This window comes from Mustela putorius, unplaced genomic scaffold (genome assembly GCF_011764305.1).
Source record: "Mustela putorius furo isolate JIRA1106 unplaced genomic scaffold, ASM1176430v1.1 tig00003853_pilon_pilon_pilon, whole genome shotgun sequence".
NCBI lineage: Eukaryota > Metazoa > Chordata > Mammalia > Carnivora > Mustelidae > Mustela > Mustela putorius.
In genome coordinates this window covers 25503321-25526264 of record NW_025422005.1, presented here as the reverse complement: position 1 = coordinate 25526264, position 22944 = coordinate 25503321, and the positions used below count along the sequence as shown (strand labels likewise).

At 42.9% G+C, this 22944-nt stretch overlaps 1 protein-coding gene across 4 annotated transcripts in view; it reads left to right on the top strand.

Moving 5' to 3' along the window:
• The window catches only part of CSMD2 (CUB and Sushi multiple domains 2), a 600967-nt gene that overhangs the window by 37313 nt on the left and 540710 nt on the right, over positions 1-22944 (top strand). For all 4 annotated transcript variants that reach the window (XM_045064163.1, XM_045064162.1, XM_045064161.1 and 1 more), the window contains exon 2: positions 22294-22510. In XM_045064163.1, the coding sequence (XP_044920098.1) occupies positions 22294-22510 (217 nt within the window). The remainder of the gene's footprint in view (positions 1-22293; positions 22511-22944) is intronic.

Genomic DNA, 22944 nt, shown 5'->3' with positions numbered 1-22944 from the left:
TTCTTCAGATTTTTATGAGTTTGAGAAGGATTGGTGTTTTTCTTATTTGAAATGTTTGGTAGAATTCTCCAGTGAAGCCACTGGGGCCTGGGCTTTTCTTCATTGGGAGGTTTTTGATTACTGATTCAATCTCCTTTCGAGTTACAGATCTATTTAGATTTTTTATTTCTTCATGATTCAGTCTTGGAAGTTGTATGGTTCTAGAAGTTGATTCTTCCAGGTCATCCTTTCTGTGGTGTATAATTATTAAGAGTAATCTCTTGTGATCCATTTTATTTCTGTGGCCTCAGTTGCTCTGTCTCTTCCTTCATTTCTTGTTTTGTCTTTGAGTCTCCATGCTTTTTTCTTAACCTAGTTGAAGATTTTTCCCTTTCATTGACCTTTTCAAAAAAAAAAAAAAAAAAAAAGAACAACTCTTAGTTTTGTGGATTTTTTTTGGTACTATTTTTCATTCTCTATTTTATTTCTGTTCCAATCTTTATTATTTCTTTTCTTCTGGTAAGTTTTCATGTTGAGTTTGTTGTTGTTTTTCTGTTTTCTTGGGATATAAATTTAAATTGTTGATTTGATACTTTCTTTCTTCATGTAGCCATTTGCTGCTATAAACCTTCCGCTTGGTACTGCTTTTGTGCATCACATAGTTTTGGGATGTCCTGTTTTCCTTTTCATTTGTTTAAAGATATTTTCTAACTTCCCTTGTGATTTCTTCTTTGACCCATTGGTTATTCAATAGCATGTGCTTTAATTTCCACACATCTGTGAATTTTCCATTGTTTTTATTTTGCTACTGATTTCATTTCATACCACCATGGCCAGAAAAGACACTTGGTATGATTTCAGGGTTTTTGTTTTGTTTTGTTTGTTTGTTTGTTTTAATTTGCTGAGACTTGTTTTGTGACCTAACATGTGATCTGTTCTGAAGAATATTCTCTGGGTGCTTGAGAAGAATGTGTGTTTATTCTCCTCTTGTTGGGCAGAGTGTTCTGTATAGGGCTGTTAGGTCCAGTAGATCCACAGTGTTGTTCAAGTCCTCTGTGTCCTTTTGGAACATCGGTCTGGTAGATCTATCCATTTTTGAAAGTGAAGAGTGAAGTATTAAAATATCCCACTATTATTGTCTGTTTTCCCCTTAATTCTATAAATGTTTGCTTTACATATTTGTGTCCTCTGTTCTTAGGTGCATTTATATTTATAATTGTTCTGTATTTCTGGTGAATTGATCATTTTATCATTATTATAATGTCCACTTCTTTAAAAAAATTGTTTTTAGATTTTTATTTATTTATTTGACAGTCAGAGATCACAAGTAGGCAGAGAGGCAGGCAGAGAGAGAGAGAGAGAGAAGCAGGCTTCCCGCTGAGCAGAAGCCTGATGTGGGGCTTGATCCCAGGACCCTGAGACCATGATCTGAGCTGAAGGCAGAGGCTTAACTCACTGAGGACCCAGGTGCCCCTAATGTCCTTTTTTTTATGACAGTTTTTGACTTGAAGTTTATTTTGTCTTATAGAAGTATGGCCACCCTTGCTCCTTTTTGATTACCATTTGCAAGGAATATCTTTTTCTGTAATTTCACTTTTACTGTATGTATGTCCTTACATCCGAAGTGAGTCTCCTTAACAACATACATTTGGATCTTAGTGTTTTCTCTATTCGGTCACTTGGTATCTTTTGACTGGAGAGTTTAATCTGTTTACATTTCAAGTAGTTGCCGATAGAGAAGGACTTAACCGGTACCATTTTGTTAATCGTTTTCTGTACCTCTTGTAGTTATTTTCCCCTCTTTTCTTCTCTCCCTGATGTTGTATTTCTTTCCTTTGTAGTGACATACTTTGTTTCCTTTCCCATCCTTTTGTGAGTTTTTTTTTTTTGTTTGTTTGTTTGTTTTAAGATTTCATTTATTTATTTGGCACAGAGAGAGAGACTTCAAGTAGACATAGTGGTAGGCAGAGGGAGAGGAAGAAGTAGGCTCCCTGGGAGCCTGATGTGGGACTCAATGCCAGGACCCTGAGATGATGACCTGAGCCTAAGGCAGATGCTTAACCGACTGAGTCACCTGGGTGCCCCTGTTGTGAATTTTCTATAGATAGTTATCATTGGGATTGCATAAAATATCTTATACTTAATACAATCTATTTTAAACAGTTAACATCAATCACATAAAAAAAACTCTACTTCTTTTCATTTCTACACCTGCCTTTGTTAACCATGTCACAAATTACATCTATTTACATTTTGAATCATTAACACAGTTTTATAGTTATAGCAGTTTTTGTGCATTTATCTTTTGAATTCTGTACCGGAATTAAAAGTGATTTTATATGATTACAGTTTTACAGGATTCTTTATTTTCTATATATTTACCTTTATCAGACAGCTTTATATTTTCATGTTTTGTGTTGCTGTGTAATGTCCTTTCATTTCAGCTTCAAGGACTCCCTTTAACAATTCTAATAAGGCAGGGCTCGTGTTGATTAATGCTTTCAGTTTTGTTTATCTGGGAGGGTCCTTATTTCTCCTTCCTTTCTGAAGGACAGTTCTTCTGGATATAGTATTCTTGGTTTGCACTGTTTTCCATTCAGCACTTCAAATACATCTTCCTACTTCCTTCTGGCCTGAAAGATTTCTGCTGAGAAATCCCTTCATAATCTTATGAGAGCTTTGTTGTATGTGGCAAGTTGCTTGTTCTCTTGTTGCTTTCAAGATTCTTTTTCTTTGTCTTGACTTTTGACAGTTTGATTATAATGTGTCTTAGTTTGGGTTCATTCTAGTTAGAGTCTCTTGAGCTTTTTGAATTTGGATGTCCATTTCCTTCTACAGACTTGGGAAGTTTTTAGACATTTCTTCAGATAAGTTTTTTTGCCCCTATCTCTCTTCTCCTTCTGGGACTCCTATGATGTGTATATTAGTCCATTTATTGATGTCCCTTAAGTCCTTTAGGCTTTCTTCACTTTCTTTATTCTTTTCTTGTCTTTCACTCTTCTGACTCAATGATTTCAAATGACCTTTGAGTTTAGTGATTCTTTCTTTTGCTTGATCAAATCTGCTATTGAACCCCTATAGTGAAATTTTCAATTCAGTTATCTTCTTTTTTTAAAAAAAGAGTTTATTTATTTATTTGACAGACAGAGATCACAAGTAGGCAGAGAGGCAGGCAGAGAGAGAGAGAGAAGCAGGCTCCCTGCTAAGCAGAGAGCCCGATGCGGGACTCGATCCCAGGACCCCGAGATCATGACCTGAGCCAAAGACAGCGGCTTAACCCACTGAGCCACCCAGGCGCCCCAGTTATCTTCTTTAGCTACAAAATACCTGTTTGATTCTTTTTTATAATTCCTGTCTCTTTGCTGATATTTTCATTTTATTCATGTATTTTTTTATTGGTTTAATTTAGTTGTCTGTGTTCTTTGGAGTGCATTGAGCTACTTTGAGATGACTATTTTGAATTCTTTGTTATTCTCCATTTCTTTAATTTTGGTTTCTGGAGATTTATTCTGTCCCTTTGATTGGATCACAGTTCTATGTTTCTTCATGTGCCTGGCTATTATTATTATTTTTTTTATGCATTTGATAAAACAGCCACCTCTCCTTATTTTTACAGACTGGCCTCATGGTGAAACACCTTCTCTGGTTAGCCTGGCTAGAACTTCTGGATCTGGAGGTCACTTAAACTTTTTCCAGGGATGTGTCTTCTCTGGGCTTATGCATGTAGTTTCTCAGTTAGAGAAATGGTATGACAGTTTTTTCCTTAGGGTCTTGCCATTTCTTGCTCCCTCTCATGTCTTTCTGTGTTACTGCATATTCTCTGGTGCTACAGCAAGTGCTGGGCTCCTTTTTGTCCCCTGTGACTCCCAGGCATCCTGAGTATGCTGGTTCCTTCTTTGTACTCTAAGTCAGATGAGACAGAAACCAGTCCCTTGGGCAGTGCCCTAAAAACCTGGAGCATTGGACTTATCTTCTACTCTTCTCTTTCCTTCCCAAGGGAGAAGCTGCTAGTTGGGCTATTCTTCCTAATCATAGTGAGCTGTGCTGGCTTGGGAGAAAGACTATCATGGTTGCTGTGAAATGGCTTTTCTTACCTGTTTTACTGGGACTGTGTGGCTTTGAACTTGCCTGGGGTACTGTGACTTTTTAACTGGTTTCAGGAGTTCTCCTAAAGACTCTTTGGGTCATACATTGTTATGATCCAAAGTTGGTGACTCTGGTGAAACAAAGTCTGGGCTTTCTTATTTTGCCATCTTGCTGATGTAACTCAACTCCTCGCCCCCTTTTTAATGACACCTCGTCTAGACACCCTCCCCACTGTCTGCCAGTAGAGACTACTGGACTATAAGGGTTGAGAGAATCATTTGGGCCTCACACCTGTAAAGGCCTTGCTGGATCATAATAAACTCTCTCCTGCTCAGCAGGATATGTGATGGTTGAATATAAGTTCATTCTGCTTTGACCAAGTCCAGCCTGCACGGTCTCCATGCCATTTCAGGGATAGATGTGTTTTGAGAGGACATTGCACCCATGGAATTGTTGAGTCAGAGGTCCTAGGTACCAGCTCCATGAGCCGAGTAGATGTGACACCTCTGGTTTCTCTTTTGTCATGCATGGTCAGACTCACCATTTCCCTCTTGGGAGGCAAAAGGAGATGGGTACCTGAGGTCCTAGGAATCTACATGGAAAGTATCACCAGGAGGGTCCAAGGAAAGGAGGGGTAGAACAGATTATCCAGCTTATGATAAGAAATCTATGCCAAGAGGTGGCCAAGCCAGGGCAGAGCTTAGCTTGCAGCAATGAGGATGAAGCTGTCCTGCACCTCTCCCTCAATGTCCCTCTTTCTCTCCTTTTTAATAAATTCTTTGCCCTTCTCTGTTATGCACCTGCTTGCCAGCTGCCATTCAACCAAGAGCATTGTCAGGAAAGCTCAGATTGTCTTGTAGAAGTCTCTAGTGAATACCCATTGAATTCTTGAATTATGTTCTTTCCTTGGCCCTGTGCTACTCCCCAAGCTAGTGTGTTTCCTGGCTTGAAAATCTCCAGCAACTAGATTAGAAAGCCCCCTGCTGGACTTGTCTTTTATAGATTCTCCCATTAGAAGGTTCATTCATTTGTTCGCTCATTCATTCATTCATTCATTGAATCACTCATTCATTTAGCATCTGCTTTTGATTTTTCTTAAGACCACCCAGCCAAAGACCCTAGGAATTCTTGCCCCAGTCTCTGGCATGGAGACATCATTTTGGTGTGTCCACAAGAGAAGGAAGCTAGGATTGGCAGGATTTCTGTAGGCCCTAAATGGTCTCCAGGACTCTCATCCGTAGAACTCTGCAAAGCAGCCCTCTGGTAAGCCTTTGAGTGACTGAGTGCCTCTGGATGGGGCTCTCAGCTGGAGCAAGGAGGCTCCTGGGACAGTAGGTGGGTGATTAGGCAGAGGCTGCAGCTGACCAGACTGGAGGAGCCGAGGGTGGGCAAAAGCCATTAAGGCCAGCACTGGGCATCTGGGGAAGTGGCTACAAGGATGTCTTCTAAGCCAAAGTCTGAGGTCACTGGGGCAGGTTCTGAATCGGATGCTTCTACATGCCCAGCCTCATCATGTTGTTGGCTTGCATGTGTACGGGGGAAGGGCAACAAGAGAGCTGTGATGATTTCCTTTTATAGAGATTCTAAGAGGAAGTATATTTCTCCATTACTTCCTGACACAATTTTTAGATTATCCACCTACTCAGATACATTTTTCCCTCAGTTCATTCAAGTTGAGACAGGGAGAAGGAGGGAGGGGAGAGGAATTGAAAGGAAGGTTTTCAAAGAATTAATTAATATAAAGTCTCTTCTAGGACAAGATGTGCCACCTCTGTGCTTCCTTTAGGGTAGGGAGTGCAGTGGCGACAGGGCTCTAGTAGAGTCATGTCCACCCAAGAGGAAAATCTCCTTAGCTCTGGTCAGCAATTTTAGACCTCCATGTTACATCTGGCATGTGCCCTACCCACCATCTTTCCTTCTTCCCCTTTCCCTCCCTCCCTTCTTTTCTCCCACCATCCCTCTCTCCCTTGCTCTCTCTGTCCCTCCCCTCTTCTGTCTGTGTCTCTCTCCCTCCTTGTACCCTGCCTTCCCTTACATCCCAGTGCAGTGGTAGAACATATAGTTTCAGATCTCAGTCTCAAGAGTCAGACCTGTGTTGAACCTTAGCTTTGCCATCTATTATTATATGTGTGAACTTGGGCAAGTTATTTAGCTCAAACCTCACTCGTTAAACAGGGTAAAAAATAACACCAACCTCTTTTGGATGTTTTGAGGCTTGAAAGAAATCATGTGAATAAGATGCTGAGCACTGTGTGGGGCATGTAGTCAGTGCTGGGTAATTGATGGCTGGAATTCCTTCATCCTTGGGCTTACTGACATTTGATTCCTTCAGTAGTCCTGTGCTGGCCCTCAAGGATGTGTTGGTGAAAAAGATAGACAATGTTTTCTGACCTAAGGGTGTCAGTCTGATAAGGAGATGGCTACTCAGGGCGTCCCTCCCTGGCTATAATTCTACTGTGGACTGAAACTGTGGGCCCTCCCATTCCAAACTGCTTTCAGACAGAGCCACACCAGCTGGTTTGGCTTCCTAGGCCTTTAGGGAGTTGGGTGCACATGAGCTGTGCATTTGTGAGTACACCAGATTGTAGTTTATTCATTCATTGAACAAATATTTACTGAGTGCCTACCATGTACCAGGCACTGTTCTAGGCATTTGGGATGGAACAGTGAATAAAACAAAGAACTTGGTTTTGTGAAATGAATGTTCAAATAAAAGGAAACAGACAACAAACAATAAACACACATAAATAAACTACATAGGATGCTATAGGGTGATACATGCTATGGGAGAAAGGAAACTGAATAGGTAAGGGAGATCGGAGGTGTTGGGGATGGAGGTGGAGGAGGGTTGTGATTTTATTAAGTGTTGTCAGGGTAGACCTCATTGCAAAGGGAACATTGGGCACAGACTTAAAGGAGGAGAAGGAGTTTGCTTTATCTGAGGAGAAAGGACTTTATGAGAAGAGGGGAAAGCAAGTGCAAAGGCCCTGAGATGAGAGCATGGACCCTTGTGGGAGGAAAAGGCAGGAGGCTGGGGAGAGAGGGGCAAGAGGGAAGCTCTACGAGGGCAGAGACTGTGTCTGTCCTGTGCCTGTCAGGTGGTAAATGTACACTGAGTATTGGTTGAAGGAGTGAATCTTTGCTGGCGTCTAGGTCTGACCTGAGCTGGGCCAGGCCAGGACTGACCTCATCACTAATTGCTTGAACAGAGTGGCTGATTTAAGCTTTCCTTTTTGATAAGAAAAATTTTCAAATCACCGACAGAGCTCATATAAAATTCAAATGTGCAATTGGGGGCATCAAAATACAAAGCTCTTTCCTTAGCATGTAAAAGAGCAGCACATCTGCTGAAGAGTGGGAAAAACAAAATGAAATTGCAGATGACCTTTGAATGCCTAATTTAAAGAAAAGTCTGTATCGAGCTTTCCCTGTAGCTGCTGTAAAAGTCTCTGTGAGTGAGCTATTTGGATTTCCAGCAGCTGTCCAGTCTAAAGGTGCTGGAAGAATGAGAGGGTAGGCCATCTATGGAGGAAGAAAAGACTGCATCCAACTGCTGGTGACCATATGTTGTGTCCTCCCTTTGACCCTTAGGATGTCAGATTTTGTGTCTCATTCTGGATCTCAGGTCTTTCCACCCTTCCTCCTTCCCATGCCCCCCTCCTCTTCCTTGGCTTCTGAGGATTGAGTGCCAGGAATATCTCAGGGTACACTCTTAAGGAACCCTATCCATCCCTCACCCCAGACCTTCTGAGGCAAACCATCTCTGGTGTGGCCTCTGGTTCTGTCTGGCCTAGGGCTGATGCACTCAGGACCCTGAATGGAGCTCCAGAGCTCTCTGCCCTCATCTGTGCTCCATTAACCCTTTTCCCCTCTCTCTGCTTTTTCATCTTACTAACTGGTACTATCTGGTACAGAAATCCTGGGAGAAATTGGACATGCATCCCCAAGTGCCTGGGGTCAGTAGAAACAACCAACCCTGAGGACATTAGTGGTTCAGGACCATGGATAGAGCTCATAGGCTCCTGCAGCACTAACCATTCGCTTGGGTAGCTGACTCAGGGCATCTATGGGAAGACGGCCTTGAGAGACCCATTTTAAGATGGCAGGGGCTTATGTGACTAAGGGACTTGGCCATATCCCTTCCTAGTAAGGGGCAAAACAGAATTAAGAACCCAGACTCTCTGATTCTTTCCACTGCATCATGTTAATCTCCCCCCCCCCACCAATTTTTTTTTCAGTTAATTTCCAAATATGAGTTACAGAAGGGCAGAGAGCTTAAGTTGCCTGTCTTCCTCAGGGATGAGGCCAGTTCTCCTATGGGTGTATGTAAAACAGCAGCCATGAGCTTTTAAGGAATAGAGAAACAAATGAAAAGAAAGGGTACAGATGACAACTGGATGTATTAATCTATTCACTCAATAAATATTAACTGCGTGTCTATGAAAAGACAAAACCCATGTTGGGGATTTAATAGTGAATCAGATGCACCATCATGAGGTGCACAGGTGGGTGGGGAAGACAGAGACATAAGCTTGGCTTCACATACTTTTTTTTTTTTTAAAGATTTTATTTATTTATTTGACAGAGAGAAATTACAAGTACACTGAGAGGCAGGCAGAGAGAGAGAGAGAGAGAAGGAAGCAGGCTCCCTGCTGAGCAGAGAGCCCGATGCGGGACTCGATCCCAGGACGCTGAGATCATGACCTGAGCCGAAGGCAGCGGCTTAACCCACTGAGCCACCCAGGCGCCCGGCTTCACATACTTTTGATAATTCACTTGTTTCCCAGGTTACTTTTTTTTCTTCTTTTGGGAAGACCAGTGTGCACAGAATTCCTCATGTGGTCTCCCTTCTGATACCTCACTATAGTGGGCTCAACCTTAAAAAGGCAGGCAGTGGAGCAGAAACCTAAGAGTTTGAGCTGAAGTGATTGATTCTTGAGTGAAGGCCCTTCTAAGGCAAGATTCTTTGCCTGTGAGGTTGCTCTAGAAAGAGGTATGACTGATCATTTTGGCCAAAATAAGCATCTAGCCACATTTTTAGCCTCCCCCCCACCAACCCAATCCATCTACCCATCCAGGGAGAAGTGGTTAAGAAGGCAGAATTTGGTACCAGATTGCCTGGAGTTGAATCCTGTTTCTACCATTTATCAACTGTCTGACCTTAGGTAGATTACTTAACCTACCTAAGCCTCAGTTTCTGTGTCTATGAAATGGGAATCATAATAGTACCTATCCAGTATAGTTGCAGGGATGGAATGCTGTAAAGCGATAAGAAAGATTTTGGCACAGGAGGAATGTGTAATAATCCATTATTATTCGACTGAGCTCCATAAGGCCAGGGTTAGTGCCTGGGATACCGCAGGTGCTCAATACTGTTTTTTAAAGATTAATTAATTTATTTTAGAGAAAGCGTGTGAATGGGTAGGGGGGTGCAGAAGGAGAGAGAGAGAGGGAGCGAATCTCAAGCCAACTCAAGCAGACTGAATGCAGAGTCCCATGTAGAGTTCAGTCTCATGACCCTGAGATCTTGACCTGAGCTGAAATTAAGAGTCAGATGCCCAACCAACTGAGCCACCCATATGCCCCTCAATACTGTCTCTTAAGTGAGTCAGTGAATGACTCGAGCATTTGCTAAGACCTGAATTATTATGTGTCAGCCCCTGCGCTCAGCCACCTTGGGTCAAAATCACAACTCAAGTGTCTTCTCGGTACAGGAGAACTCAATGCTCTCTGTATTTGCTCTGAAAGATCCAGCCCAGGCATAGGACCAGCCTGGCAGAGGTGCCTGCCCCCAGATACCGCTGGCCCCCTCCTCTCTGTGCTGATGCGGGGACATAGCACAACCTGATGGGTGAGAGGCTCTACCATCAGCAATGCAGAGATCCCTTTGCTGCTCCAGGATTCCCCGTCAACATTATAAACAACCCCTGGCTGGTGCTGGCTCAAAATGATGACAAATGAGCTGCCTGTGTATTGCCAGGCAGGGAAAATCATATTTGGAACACAGTGGTGGCTTCTGTGTTAAGCATGTCCGGGAGAATCAGAGAGCCTGGGGGTAGAATTAGAAAGCTGAGCGGCATGGGATTACTCCCCCGGAACAATTGGATGTGGTACAGGGGCAGGCTGGCTGCCTCACCCTGTCTGCTGTGCATTGTTTTATACCTTTGCTGGATGCATCCCCAGCTCGAAAGGAGGGAGACCCTGTTTTGTTTTCACGTCCCTGAGGCACAGCAACTGCGCTAATCTGTTTTCAATAAATCCCAGGCTCTGCCCCCAGTGCTGGGTGCAAAGTGGAAAAAGGACCATAGTTTAGGAAGTGTGTCCCCTGATGGCAAGTGGAAGCCTTGCAGTCTGGCAGAGGGAGGAGCCTGAGCTTGGCTCTCCAGCAGACCTGGGGTTGACTCTCAGCTCTTACACTGCTACCTATTTGACCTTGATCGTGTTCTTAATCCTTGACGAGCTTCAGTTTCTTCACACGTAAAGTGTTAGGGATGGGAAATGGGACCATTTTGAGGGGTCTTTGCAAATGTTAGGGAGATAATGGTAGCAAAGCCTATGAAGCCAGACCCACGCAAAAGCACAAGTCCTTCTGGGTTTGTTTGTACATGCTGTCTGCTGCACCTCTGGGATCCAACAATGAGGCCTCCCCGAACTACTCGTTAAGTGGAGAGTTATTAAGACGGCCCATGCGTGTCTATCTCTATATTTCGCTGTGAACTCCTTGGGGACATGGAACACATTATACAAAATCCATCCTTCCCATCTTCCTACCCCCATACACATACAGGCTGGGACTAAGGAACCTTCCCCAGATTTGCTGAATGAGAAATTGCATTTGGTTGGATCTCTGGGGTTCTTGATAGAACCTAGGGGCTTCCTAACTTGGATAGGAGACAATTACATCTTTATTTTCACTGATTTCCTCTTGAGACTTGGCGTTTCTACCAGTGATGAGTATAGGCAACAAAGTACAGCTGTATTAGCAGTATTTGTGAATTAGTCACTGATAAGATCACAGGTATTTTCATTACCTGAAAATACGGTTGTCGTAGCCAGCCTGAAATAACATTTATGGTTTGGACCACAGTATTTATCAGGCCCACTGCTAGATCTTATTAATAATGCATTAATAGGGGAGTGCCTGTATTACCAGATGACACATTTTCAAAATGTTTTGAAAACTGTATTTCAGTGTAATTGGTTTCCTTTGTAATTTTATATATTTTGTTTTATTTGAAACATTTATTTCATTAAAAACACTTATTTTATTCAAAAACATAATCTGTGAAGGCCTCTTCAGGCTGCCAAAGACGATCATGGCACAACAAAGGTGGAGAAAGTCCGGTGTAGAAGGTTTGGGAATCCTTTGACGTAAATGACACAGGTGGGAGGTTAGCATTCTATGTCTATTATTCTAGAGAGTATTTCGAGCTTTCATTAGAAGCTCCAAAATGGCAAGGAATTAGATCAATAGGTCTCTACGAGGGGTGATTTTTCCCACCTAGGGGACGTTTGGCAAAGTGTGGAGATATTCTTGGTTGGTTCAAGTGGGAGGTGCCCCTTGGCATTCAACCAGTAAGGCCAGGGACCCTGCTCAACAAGCTGTATGCTATATGCAGAGGACAGCCTCCACAACAAAGAATCCTTCTGCCCGAATGCTGATGGTTCTGAGGCTGAGAAACTCTGGACTAGACTATCACATCATTGGTGGGAATTTCTCTGATTGTTAGGACCTCTAGGAAAAAAGATAATCAATGTGAAACTTCATTAGAAACACCTGCACTAATTCTCTCGTCCAGCCCTAATGCACATCTGCTGTGTATACCAGGTGCTGGGCCCTAGGATTCCAGAAAGAGGAGGTATGGCCCTGGAGGAGCTCTGTCTGCCATTCAGCAGGATGTGTGACCCAGCTAACTGGTATGCAAAGTGCAGCCACTATGCCCATCGCTACTGGGTGCCCCTTGTCCAGGCTGATGTGCTGGGTGCTGAGGATCCTTGTGAATGTGACAGAGCATGGTCTTTATCCCCACGGAATCCACACCTCTCTGGGGAGACATGTATGCCACGTGTGACATTGGAGAGGTGGGGTACTGTGAGGCTGCGTGGCAGGGTGTGTGTTTGGGTGTCTGTTGGGCTGAGGATGACTCACCTTAGGGTAGTGGTCCATAAGGTCTTCCTGGGGGTGGTGAGCTTTGACCTGGGACCTAAAAGATCCAGCCAGAGGATGGGGAAAGGATGCTTCAGTCAGAAGGAGCAGCCACCAGTTTGAGACTCAGAGTTAGTCAAGGAACATGGAGCATCAAAGGAAGGAAATGGAGTCTGGCTTGGACTGGAGTGTCCTTTAGGGGGAAGAGTTTCGAGAGGTGAAGACTGGACAGGAGCCGGGGCTGGCTCATGCAGGGAATGGATGTCTTGTGACCATATTAAGGATTAAGAGCTTTATCCAGAGGAGCCATTGAAGGAGTGTAAGCAAGAGTAGCAGGCCATTTTTGTTTTGTTGAAAGACACAGACCCGGAAAAGAAGAGCCAAGAGATCTCGAATTTGGTGGATGGCTTTTGGAGAGAGGGAGAAAAACAGGAAAGGACAAACTAAAGGAGGGAGGGAGAGAGCGTTCCAAGGGGGAAGGAGAGAGAGAGGAAGAGAGGAAAGGACAGACGGAGGGAGGGAGGGGTGGGGAGGGAGCAGGAAAGGAGCTGGGGAGGAAGAGAGGAAAGAACAGATGGAGGGAGGGAGAGGGGGAGGGAGAAACTGCCCAGGAAACCTAGGAAGACTCCTCAGAGGAGGTGCTACGTGAAGTGAATCTGGGACAGGGAGTAAGGTTAGCTAGGTGTAGAAGGCAGGGGAAGGGCATTCCAGGCCAAGCACTGTGAGGGCCTGAAAGGGCCTGGAGTATTTGTGGATGATGAACTATTTGGCCTGAACCATGCTTGGTGTGTAGGGGAGAGGTGTGAACATGAGGCTTAGTGCCAGCATCTCCACAAGCGTGATCTTTGACCTGCTCCAGTAGGGTGATTACCAAGGGCCAGAGATCCTGTGTGGCCCTTGCTCCCTCCATCTGTCCAGACATGCGGCCCTTGCCAGAAGGCATGTCAGCTGGGCCAGAGTCCCACTATAGACTCAGGGGCACAGGTGGCTCTCCACGTGGCAAGTGAGACACCATCAGTAGACACGATGGTCCAGCTCACATCTGGAGCTTTCCTCTGCATTTCCTCTTAGGGCAGCTTCATTAATTACATGGCTTTGATGAATCCATATCTCAGCCCAGAGCGCACTCCCAAATTCCAGTCTACAGTCCTAATTGCCTTCTGGCCATCTCCGCCTGGATGTCCCACTGGCTTCTCCAACTAAATTTGTCCAAAATTGACCTTATCAGTCAACAAATATTTGCAGAATTGAATTGAATTTTCCTGCCAAACTTCTCAAAAGAGTTATCTCCTCAAAATTATCATTATTTGTAGACAACATGATTGTGTACCTAAAACACCCAAGGGAATCAACTGAGAAAATCTTTGGAATTAATAAGAGTTCAGAAACCCAGTTGGATGTGAGATGAATATATAAAAATCAATAGGTTTTTCTGTATACCTGTAAAAAAAAAACAGCTAGAAAAATAAAATAATGGGGGAAAAGGTTATTCACTAGAGCAAGAAAAAGTGCATAAAATGTCTGGGAACAACCTTAACAAGATGTGACTGGGACCTCATATAAAGAATAGTACAAATCTTTATTGGAAAGATGAGCTGGTATTTACTGATTATGTATCATATATTAGATACTATCTGAGCATTTAGTAATTTAGTAGGTATTATCACATTAAACTATGTAGTCATCTTTGAAGTAGGTGTTAATTTTAAAGATGTCAAAACTAAGGTTTAAATGGTTTACATAAAGCTCCCATCAAGTATTAAGTGGCAAAATGGAAATTCGCATGCAAGATTTTTGCTTCCTAAACTTATGCTTTTAACCTTTGCCTAAGCCACCTCCCCAGGAAACTCTAAATACACGGAAAAATGAAGTTGGAAGGTGTCATCTGAATGTTATAAAAAGATTAATTCATTTCACCCATCCGTTCATCCCCACAGTGGGTACTGAATGTCTACAATGGGCAAGGACTGATAAGGTGGTAGAGATAAAAATATGCATAGTTTTTAAGAGAGTCTGCTGATGTAGAAGCCACATGAGTGTGTCATCATGTCACCACCGGTGAAGGCAAGGATATTCACAGTGGACGGCTAGCAAGTAGAGGAGAGGGTTCCAAGATGGCTGCTTGCAGGAAGGAAGGAGTCTCAAAGTAACTGTAGTCAGCTGGGTGAAGAAACCAGAGTGCAAGCATCCCAAGCACAGAGAGTTGGGTGGGCAATGAATATTTATGAATTCATTCATCCAACCAGCAACTCTTCTGGGAGCATCTGCTCTGTGCCATGCCAGTATGGGTCTGGGAGCTGGAGATAGAGCAGAGAACAAAACAGCAACTCTGTTCTCATGAAGATGGCATTCTAATGGGAAGGGGCAGAAAATAAACAGAAAGATCTATGGCAGTGGGTGCTAAATGATGTGGAGAAAAATAAAGCAGGAAGCTAGAGCACCTGGTCTGACAGCAGGGAGGCCTGGATTTTAGATAGGGTGGGCTCTGAGGAGGTGATATTTGACTCCAGAGCTCAAGGAAGTGAGGTAGTGGGTCACATGGCTCTTGAGGGAAGAGGTGTCTGGATGGAAGTGTCCCAAGTTGGGCATGTAATGGGATTAAGGAATGGCCTGGAGGCTGCATGGCTGACTGTGGGAATAAGGAAACAAGAGACAGGAGAGGAAATCAAGCAGAGGGGTATCCATTCTGGGAGGGCTATGAAGGGCCAGGACTTGTGTTTTTATGCTGAGGAAGATGAGAAGCCAGCCCATCTTCAGTAGAGTGGTCTTTCTAAAAGTATGACCAAGAAAGAGACAAGTCAATGTCACTGCTTAAAAAACTGAACATTTCAGTCTACAAGAAAAATCAAAACAATGCAAAAAGCACACAGCCATGTAGACAATGACATTTGCAACAAATATGACAAAGGAGTAAAATCAGATTCTATGAAGAGTTATTACAAGTTGGTAAGAAAATAAGAAAATTGTAGGAACCTATGGAAGACTTAAGTACATATAATTTAGGAACCTGTGTATGTCAAACATCATAAAATTAAAAGGCCAAAACAGTGACAAATGTGTTTGTAGGTACCTGTGAGGCCTAAAGGACGAAAATATGTAAGTCAAGAAGGAAAAATAAACACCACATTGGAAAATTTAGCCAAAGATTTCATCAGGTGGTTCCCAAAGGGAGGATTTAAAATTTTCAGGGAAAGTTGAAAAAATTGTTGAATCCAAGTTACAAAGAGATGTTAAATAAAACAAGATAGCTTTTAAAAAAAATTTTTTTGGGGGGGTACCTGTCAAGTAGGAAAAATCTTTTCAATAAGAGAACACACAATGTGAGTGAAGATGGCTTGAGATAGACATTCATAGGCATGGCTGTTGAGAATGGGTATGTTTTCTAGAAAGTATTTGGAAGATCCAGAGCCAGAGTGTCACAAAGGCTCATACCATTTGACTCAGTATGTTGCACTCTTGGAAGTCTATCATTAGAAAATCATCCAAAAAAAAAAAAATGTATGAACAATACCACAAAGCATTTAATTCTCCAGGATTGTTCTTGAGCCTGAAATGGGTCTTAGCCATGTCCGGTAGCTGCACTGACTAGAGAGAAGTATGGGTAAATGAAGGTAGCCCATCCTGTGAACAGAGAAAGATATGCAGGTTGCCCTGGGATCAAAGTGCATAGCAGCATTCCCATCTACAGGGCAGTATACTAGTCATTGGAAGCGAGGAACAAAGAATACGAAAAAACTCATTTAAAAAGATACAAGCACCCCTGTGTTCACTGCAGTGTTACTTACAATAGCTGAGACATGGAAGCAGCTCAAATGTCCATGGGTAGATGAATGGATAAAGGCGATGTGGTGGATATAAGCATGGACTATTACTCAGCCATGAAAAAGGATGACAGCTTACCATTTGCAACAACCTGGATGGAACTTGAATCTATGATGCTAAGTGAGATAAGTCATTCAGAGAAAGAAAAATGCCATGTGATTTTACTTAGGTGGTATTTAAGAAATAAAACCAACAAAAAAGGGGACAACCAAAAAGAGATTCTTAAAGGCAGAGAACAAAATGGTGGGATGGGGGAAATAGGTGAAGGGGATTAAGAGGACACTTGCCATGATGAGCACTGAGTAACATATAGAATTGTTGAATCACTAGAGCACACACCTGAAACAACTGAACTGTATGTTAACACTACTGGAATTAAAGAATAATAACAATAAAAAAAAGAGGATGAAGAACAGGTAGCCCTTTTCTTGGAAGAAATTCAGCATCTTATAGGCATGAAAGGACATTTAGCCCCTTTGGCATGGATTCCCTCTCTATTAGCCTTTCAATCTGGAGTGGCTTCTCTCTGGGTTATAACTTCTTCAACTCACTAACAAACATTTGATTTCAGGGAGACTTCCCAATGAGTCAGGCTTCTAGCACTATCTATCTCCAACAGTGCCTGCCACAGAGATCAGCCAGCCTCCTATGGACAAGATCACCACCCCCAACCTTGAACCCAAAGCTGTATGTGGTTACAGTGTTAAGTGAACATTTGTTCTGGGACTCTGGCCATGGAAGAACATTTTCCACTGCACTGACCAGCATTCATTCTGTCACCAGAACTTACAAAGTATCCAGGTCTTATTTAAAACAGAAAAAAAAAATCCAGAAACAATTTAAATGTCTGACAGTGGGAGAATGTCTGTGTAAATTTTAGTTTAACCACAGACCGGAATATTGTGCATCCATTTAAAAGGCTTTTTGTAACAGATTCAATATCTTGGGGGAGAAGCTCGTGTTATAATGTTTACTGAATTCTTGCAAAAGAAAACAGAGAAATGATCTGTGTGGCCATGAGCAGGGGAGTGGTTGAACACATTGAGATACATCCATGCTGTGGAATATTACAACTTTATATAAAAAATAAGTTAGATATGTATTTCCTGACCTAGAAGGTGTCCCTGATGTACTGTTAAGTGAGAAAGCACATTGCAGAGAAATGAGCTAATGTAGGATCTCATTTTTAAACAAAATAATAAAAATTCTCCCAGAATGTGTCCATTTGCTTGCATGAGAGTGGAGAAGGTTGGCGAGGGACACATAGCTGCCTGGTCACTTTGGATTGGATGGAAGGGAGAGAGATAGGAGATCGGTTTTTTTAAAATATGTCTTTGTGTTGTATCTATGCATATCTACGTATATCAGAAAAGCACCTTGCCTTTGTAATTTAAGACAAGAATAATTTACTGAAGAAGGAGCACACACATTTGTATATACAGTATTAGTTCCACAGTGTGAAATGCATCTGGAAAAATATAGAAAAAAAAAAGAAAATATAAATAGCAGTTGCCTCTGGAAGGAAAGTGCAGTTATAATGTTTCCTCTTTTATATCCTTTCCTGTATTTTCCAAATCCAATGAGCAAAATGGATAAATTATCATTTAAAATATACTGCCTTCCACCAGTCCATCTTGCCTTTACTTAACTGTGATCGAGCCTCTGTCTGCCTTTGCTGAAATTCATGTATCCATTCAGCACATGCTTATTGAATTCTTTGCATTGGGGATGCAGCAGGATCCAGGACAAATCTCCCACTCTCAACATTCTACTTCCAGAGAGACCATTGAGACATCAAACCGAATGACCTCACCCCAGACCCTCATCTTAGCCTGTCTGTGGTGCTCAACAGGTTGAGTCAAGTTCTCCTGCATGGAAATGCCCTCTGGTTTTCTTCCTGCCATTCTGCCTGCCTCTCTGCCCTCTCTGCCCCCTACTCCATCACCTTTCTTGTCCGCATGCATGGAAAGTGTTCCCAGGGGCTCTGTTGGGAGCCCCTTCACTTCTTTTTCTGTAAAAGTCTGTTTATATCCAGATTCTGAATCAGAAATGGCAGATCTGTGCCTTTCTGAGCCAAGGCAGCTGGCTGGTAAACGTTGGTATTGTTGGTTGTCCAGTGTATGGATGATAGTGGCCTTTACAGTGTGGCCCCCATGGGCTCTGCACTTCAGATGCACTTGTGTATCCCTTGGTGCCCACATTGGAGTGTTTGCTTATGTCCGGTCTAAGATCTGGGCCCCATGGCCCATCACCGGGTCTAAACTAGGGGAATGAATGAATGAACAAATGAATGAATGAATGACATAATACAGTGACATCAACAGGCAGATTTTAAAAACAAGTAGATCTGCTGCCTGTGTCGATCAGGGGAAGTTTAGGGAAGTGAATTATGGGGCTCCTTTGAAGATTTATTACATTATTGTGACTAAATATTTTTCTGTTTTCTGGGCCACTTATGTCTTCTTTTGTAAACTAAGTTGTTCAAGACCCTGTGTGATTTTTCAGTTATAGTGCTTGTTGTTTTCTATTGATTTGCCAGGTTCTTTGTATATTAAGGCAATTACTTTTGTGCCTAACATTTTTGTATCCTTTTCTCTTCTGTTTCTATTTTTGACATATACATACTTCTTGCACAAAACTATCAGGCTTGTAGTATTTTCCAGTTTTTCTGCTCAGAAAAATAGATCAGATAATAATATTTGTCTATATATTTTTTCTAATAATTTTTTGGACTTGATTTTCTTTTAACATCTAACTCTTTTCTCCATCTGGAATTTATTTTAGTAGATGGTATGAGTTGAGGAGGTAGCAGTTCTTTTCCCAGTTAATTTGGTGACCATGCAGAAATGTTTATATCTTTTCTCATTGATTATTTTAATGTTGCCTTGTATGTATTTCAGTTTTTTTGTGTGTTAATATTGTTCCCACAATACTAGTTCATGTTCTGCCAGTCTTCTCTTAGACCACCATTCCGCTGTTTTCATCAGCATCATTTGGTGATTCTGGTTAGTATCTTGCGGAAGGAGGATCCTGCATTTACTACCTTTTCAAAAAATATGCATTGTCTGTGACCATCTATTTTTCTACTTAAACTTAGGTATCGTTTTACCAAATTTAAAACAGGTCATTGGGCTTTTGATCAGAATTGCATTTAGCTTACAAATTAACTTTTCAAAAGGTTAATGTTCTAAATTAACCTTTCAGTAGTTCGTCTTTCTGCTCAAGATGACGTTACGTCTCTTCAATTATTCAGTTTTTAAAAATTGCTCTCTAAAAGGCATTTTCATACAGTGCCTACTCATTTTTTACTGAAGTCATTTCTATGTCTTGCATGCATTTTGTAGTTATCATAAAGAAGAACTTTTTTCTATATTTTTAACCGTTACTGGCATATGGAAATGGTATTGATTTTGTAAACTTATTTTGCATTTGGCTACTTTACAGAGGTTTTTTTTTTTGTTATCAGTACTAACAGCTTTATAATTTATTTCTTTGGGTTTTGGGTATATTAAAATATCATTTGCAAATCACTTTTTTTTTTTTTTTGGTGGGTGTTTATGTGAGTGTGTAACATGAGTTAGCTCTTCCAATAAGTCAGGAACCCTCACAGGTGACAGTAACATTTCTGTCTCATTCCTGATCTTAATCAGGTGTTTCACTGTAACTATGATGTTGGTTATTGTTCTAAAATGGATGCTGTATCATGGTAAGGAAATCTTTTCCCTAATTGCAAAAGCTTATTTTAATCAGGGTTAGCCGTCTAATTTTACTAAATGCGCATTTAGCATTTATTCAGAAGACTTTAACTTTTTTTCTCATTTAATGGGATACTTTGTGTTAAGAGAGTTCTCAATGGTAAAGTCATTTCAGAGATTAACTGTCCTTTGTCAGTTAATCCCTAAATGGGCTTTAAAAAATTTAGTGTTGAGTCCACTTGTCAGCATCAGAGTTAAGGAGGGAGGTGTGCGACGTGACTGCTCACGTGTGAATCCCTTTTGTGAATAGCAGTGTGGTTTGGGCTCCATTCCTTAATTTCTCTTTGCCTTAGTTTTTTGTCTGTAAGTAGACATGATATTGATAGTATCCATCTTGAAGGGCTGTTGGTGAGGTTTAAACAACTCAGTCTACACAAAGTTCTTGGAAGAGTGTCAAAAACACTCACTAAATACAAGCCATATATTAATTATTAGAAATTTATTAGAAATTATTAGAAATTTGCCGTGTGCCTGATACTGAGTTTGGGGTGTGGATTCAGAGATAGGAAAACTCACATACAGTCTCTCTTCTCATGGAGCTTACAGTGTGACAAGAAGATCCTTATGAAATAATGACATGGAAGCATAGAAATTTGCTTCTATGATAAATGCTATCAAGAAGAGGTTATGGTGTCATGAGAACCTATAATAGGGGTGTTGAGCTAGTCAGGGAGAGACACTGGACTGAGATCTGAAAGATAGATATGCCCAGAAGGTAGGGAAGAGTTTTTTAGGAAAAGAGAAAAACATATGCAAAGGTCCTGTGGTTGTGCAAGGAAGATAGTGTGGCTCATACAAAAGTTGAGAGGGTGGCGTTTGACTGGAATACTAGCAGACACTGGGTTTGAGAGGTCAGTAAGGGTCAGACCATGCAGAGACCCTCCCTGGCTTACAAGTGATTTCCTTCCTTACTGAAAAGCAATGAAGAGTCATGGAAGGTTTGATGTAGGTTGTGGGGAGGGGAGTAATCTAATCAGATTTCTGTTTTAAAAAGATAGCCTTGGCTGCAGTGTTGGCAAGGACCAGAGTAAAGGTGGTTGACCAGTTAGGAGGTTATTATGGCAGTCCAAGAGAGACTGGTGTGGACGGGGAGGTGGGGAGTGGAGATAGAGACAGGATGGTAGATTGCTTGGGAAGTTGTGATGGAGAGGAAGATGTCAGAGGAGAGGGAGGGAGGGGGACATCACAAGCCTGAGCATCCCCGAGGAGATGTTGGGGCTGGAGCTCAGAGGGAAGTACAGCCTGCACTGTGAAGTTGTGGGTTGTCAGTGGGCAAATGGGGAAGTCCTCCAGTCTAGACAGAGAGGAGGAGAGGCCCCAACATGGAACCTGGAAAGGGGCCAGAGGAAGAACAGAGGGTGTAAAGAAGGAGAAAGCAGTGGTGTAGGAGAGAGCTTCAGACCACACTGCTCTAAGTGGGGTCCCCAAGAAGCAGTATCATTGCATCACCAGGGATCCAGTGAAGAGGAACAGCTTTTGGCCCCAGCAGGATGCTGTCCATCGGAAGGTCAGAGTTCACCAGGCACCCAGAGTGCATGCATGGTGAAGTCCGAGATACTCTGGCCTGACAGGAGTGTTTCCAGAAGGAGGGTGTGTGTGAGCAACAGTCTTAGAGGCAGCAGAGACAGAGGTCCGTTAAAGGGAAGACTGAAAAATAGCCACTCGACCCATCAGTGACCATAGCTCACCTGCTTGGGTGGATCAGTAGGGCCCGAAGGCAGAAGTGACAGGTCTAGAGAGTGAGTGGGAAGTAAGGAAATGGAGACAGAAAGTATGGCCAGATTGTGTTTTCTAGAAATTTGGCAGTGAAAGGGAAGAGAGAGACAAGACTTGAAAGCGCGCATTGGGAATTATTTTCTTGGTTATGGAGTGGATGGGAAGAATGGGAAGGCTCCGGTGGAGAGGAAATGATTGACATGTGTAGTGTGTGCAGGAGAGAGACAGGGGTCAGGTTCTTGTTGGGGGGGGGAGATTTGATTCCAAGGGCAGGTGGGATGATGGAGCCGGGGTGGTTCCTCTGTTGGGAGAAGGAGGACGGGTGCAGGAATGGGACGAGGGGCACCGGACCAAGGGATTCCCCCTTGTGGCTTTGTTTTCTCTGCCAGGTGGGAGGAGAGACAGGAAGCTTGGAGGAGGGGCCTGCAGAGTCAGGAGAGCCTGGAAGTGGAGATGGTTGCAAATCATCATTCTGGCATATGACGTTCTAGACAGGAAGCCTGTGTTCTGCCCCGTCTGGTGACTTTTAGTTCCAATTCTTTGAGCCTCACTTTCTTACTGCACACTTGTTCTGAGGCTCGAGTCCAATGATGCACATTTTGTCTTCTGCACAGTGCATGACACAAGCAAACCTAGGCTCCCTCTGTCACCCATCCTTCTCTCCCTCTGTGCCCAGCCAGGGACAGCCAAGGAAACCCATCGGAAAGCGGGTGAACATTGTTCCCATTTCTCTGGAAGCTTCTAGGAATTCTTCTGGCCACACTGACCTCCTCCCTTTCTCTCTCCCAGGTCAAAACTGCACATTCCAACTGCAAGGTCCCAACGGGACAGTTGAGAGCCCAGGGTTTCCGTATGGCTACCCCAATTACGCCAACTGCACGTGGACCATCACCGCAGAGGACCAGCACAGGATCCAACTCGTGTTCCAGTCCTTTGCCCTGGAAGAGGACTTTGATGTCCTGTCGGTGTTTGATGGCCCGCCCCAGCCAGAGAACCTGCGAACCAGGTACTGTCCGCCCTCCTCCCCACAGCCGACAGCGGGGTCCCGAGCCAAGCCTGCTTACCAACAAAGCCCTCTGTTCCTATGGGTTCTGCCCTCAGTTCCTCTGCTTTCTTTTTTTGTTTGTTGGTTTTTGTTTTTAAGATTTATTTATTTATTTGACACAGAGAGAGAGAGATCACAAATAGGCAGAGAGGCAGGCAGAGAGAGAGAGGGAAGCAGGCTCCCTGCTGAGCAGAGAGCCCGACTCGGGGCTCAATCCCAGGACCCTGAGATCATGACCTGAGCTGAAGGTAGAGGCTTACCTTTGAGTAAGGTAGAGGCTTACCTTTGAGTACATTGAGCCACCCAGGCGCCCTAGTTCCTCTGCTTTCTTTACATTTCCAAATTCCTTTCTCCAGCTTAGAAGTGCCCAGTAGGTAGGACTGATGGGTAGTGTA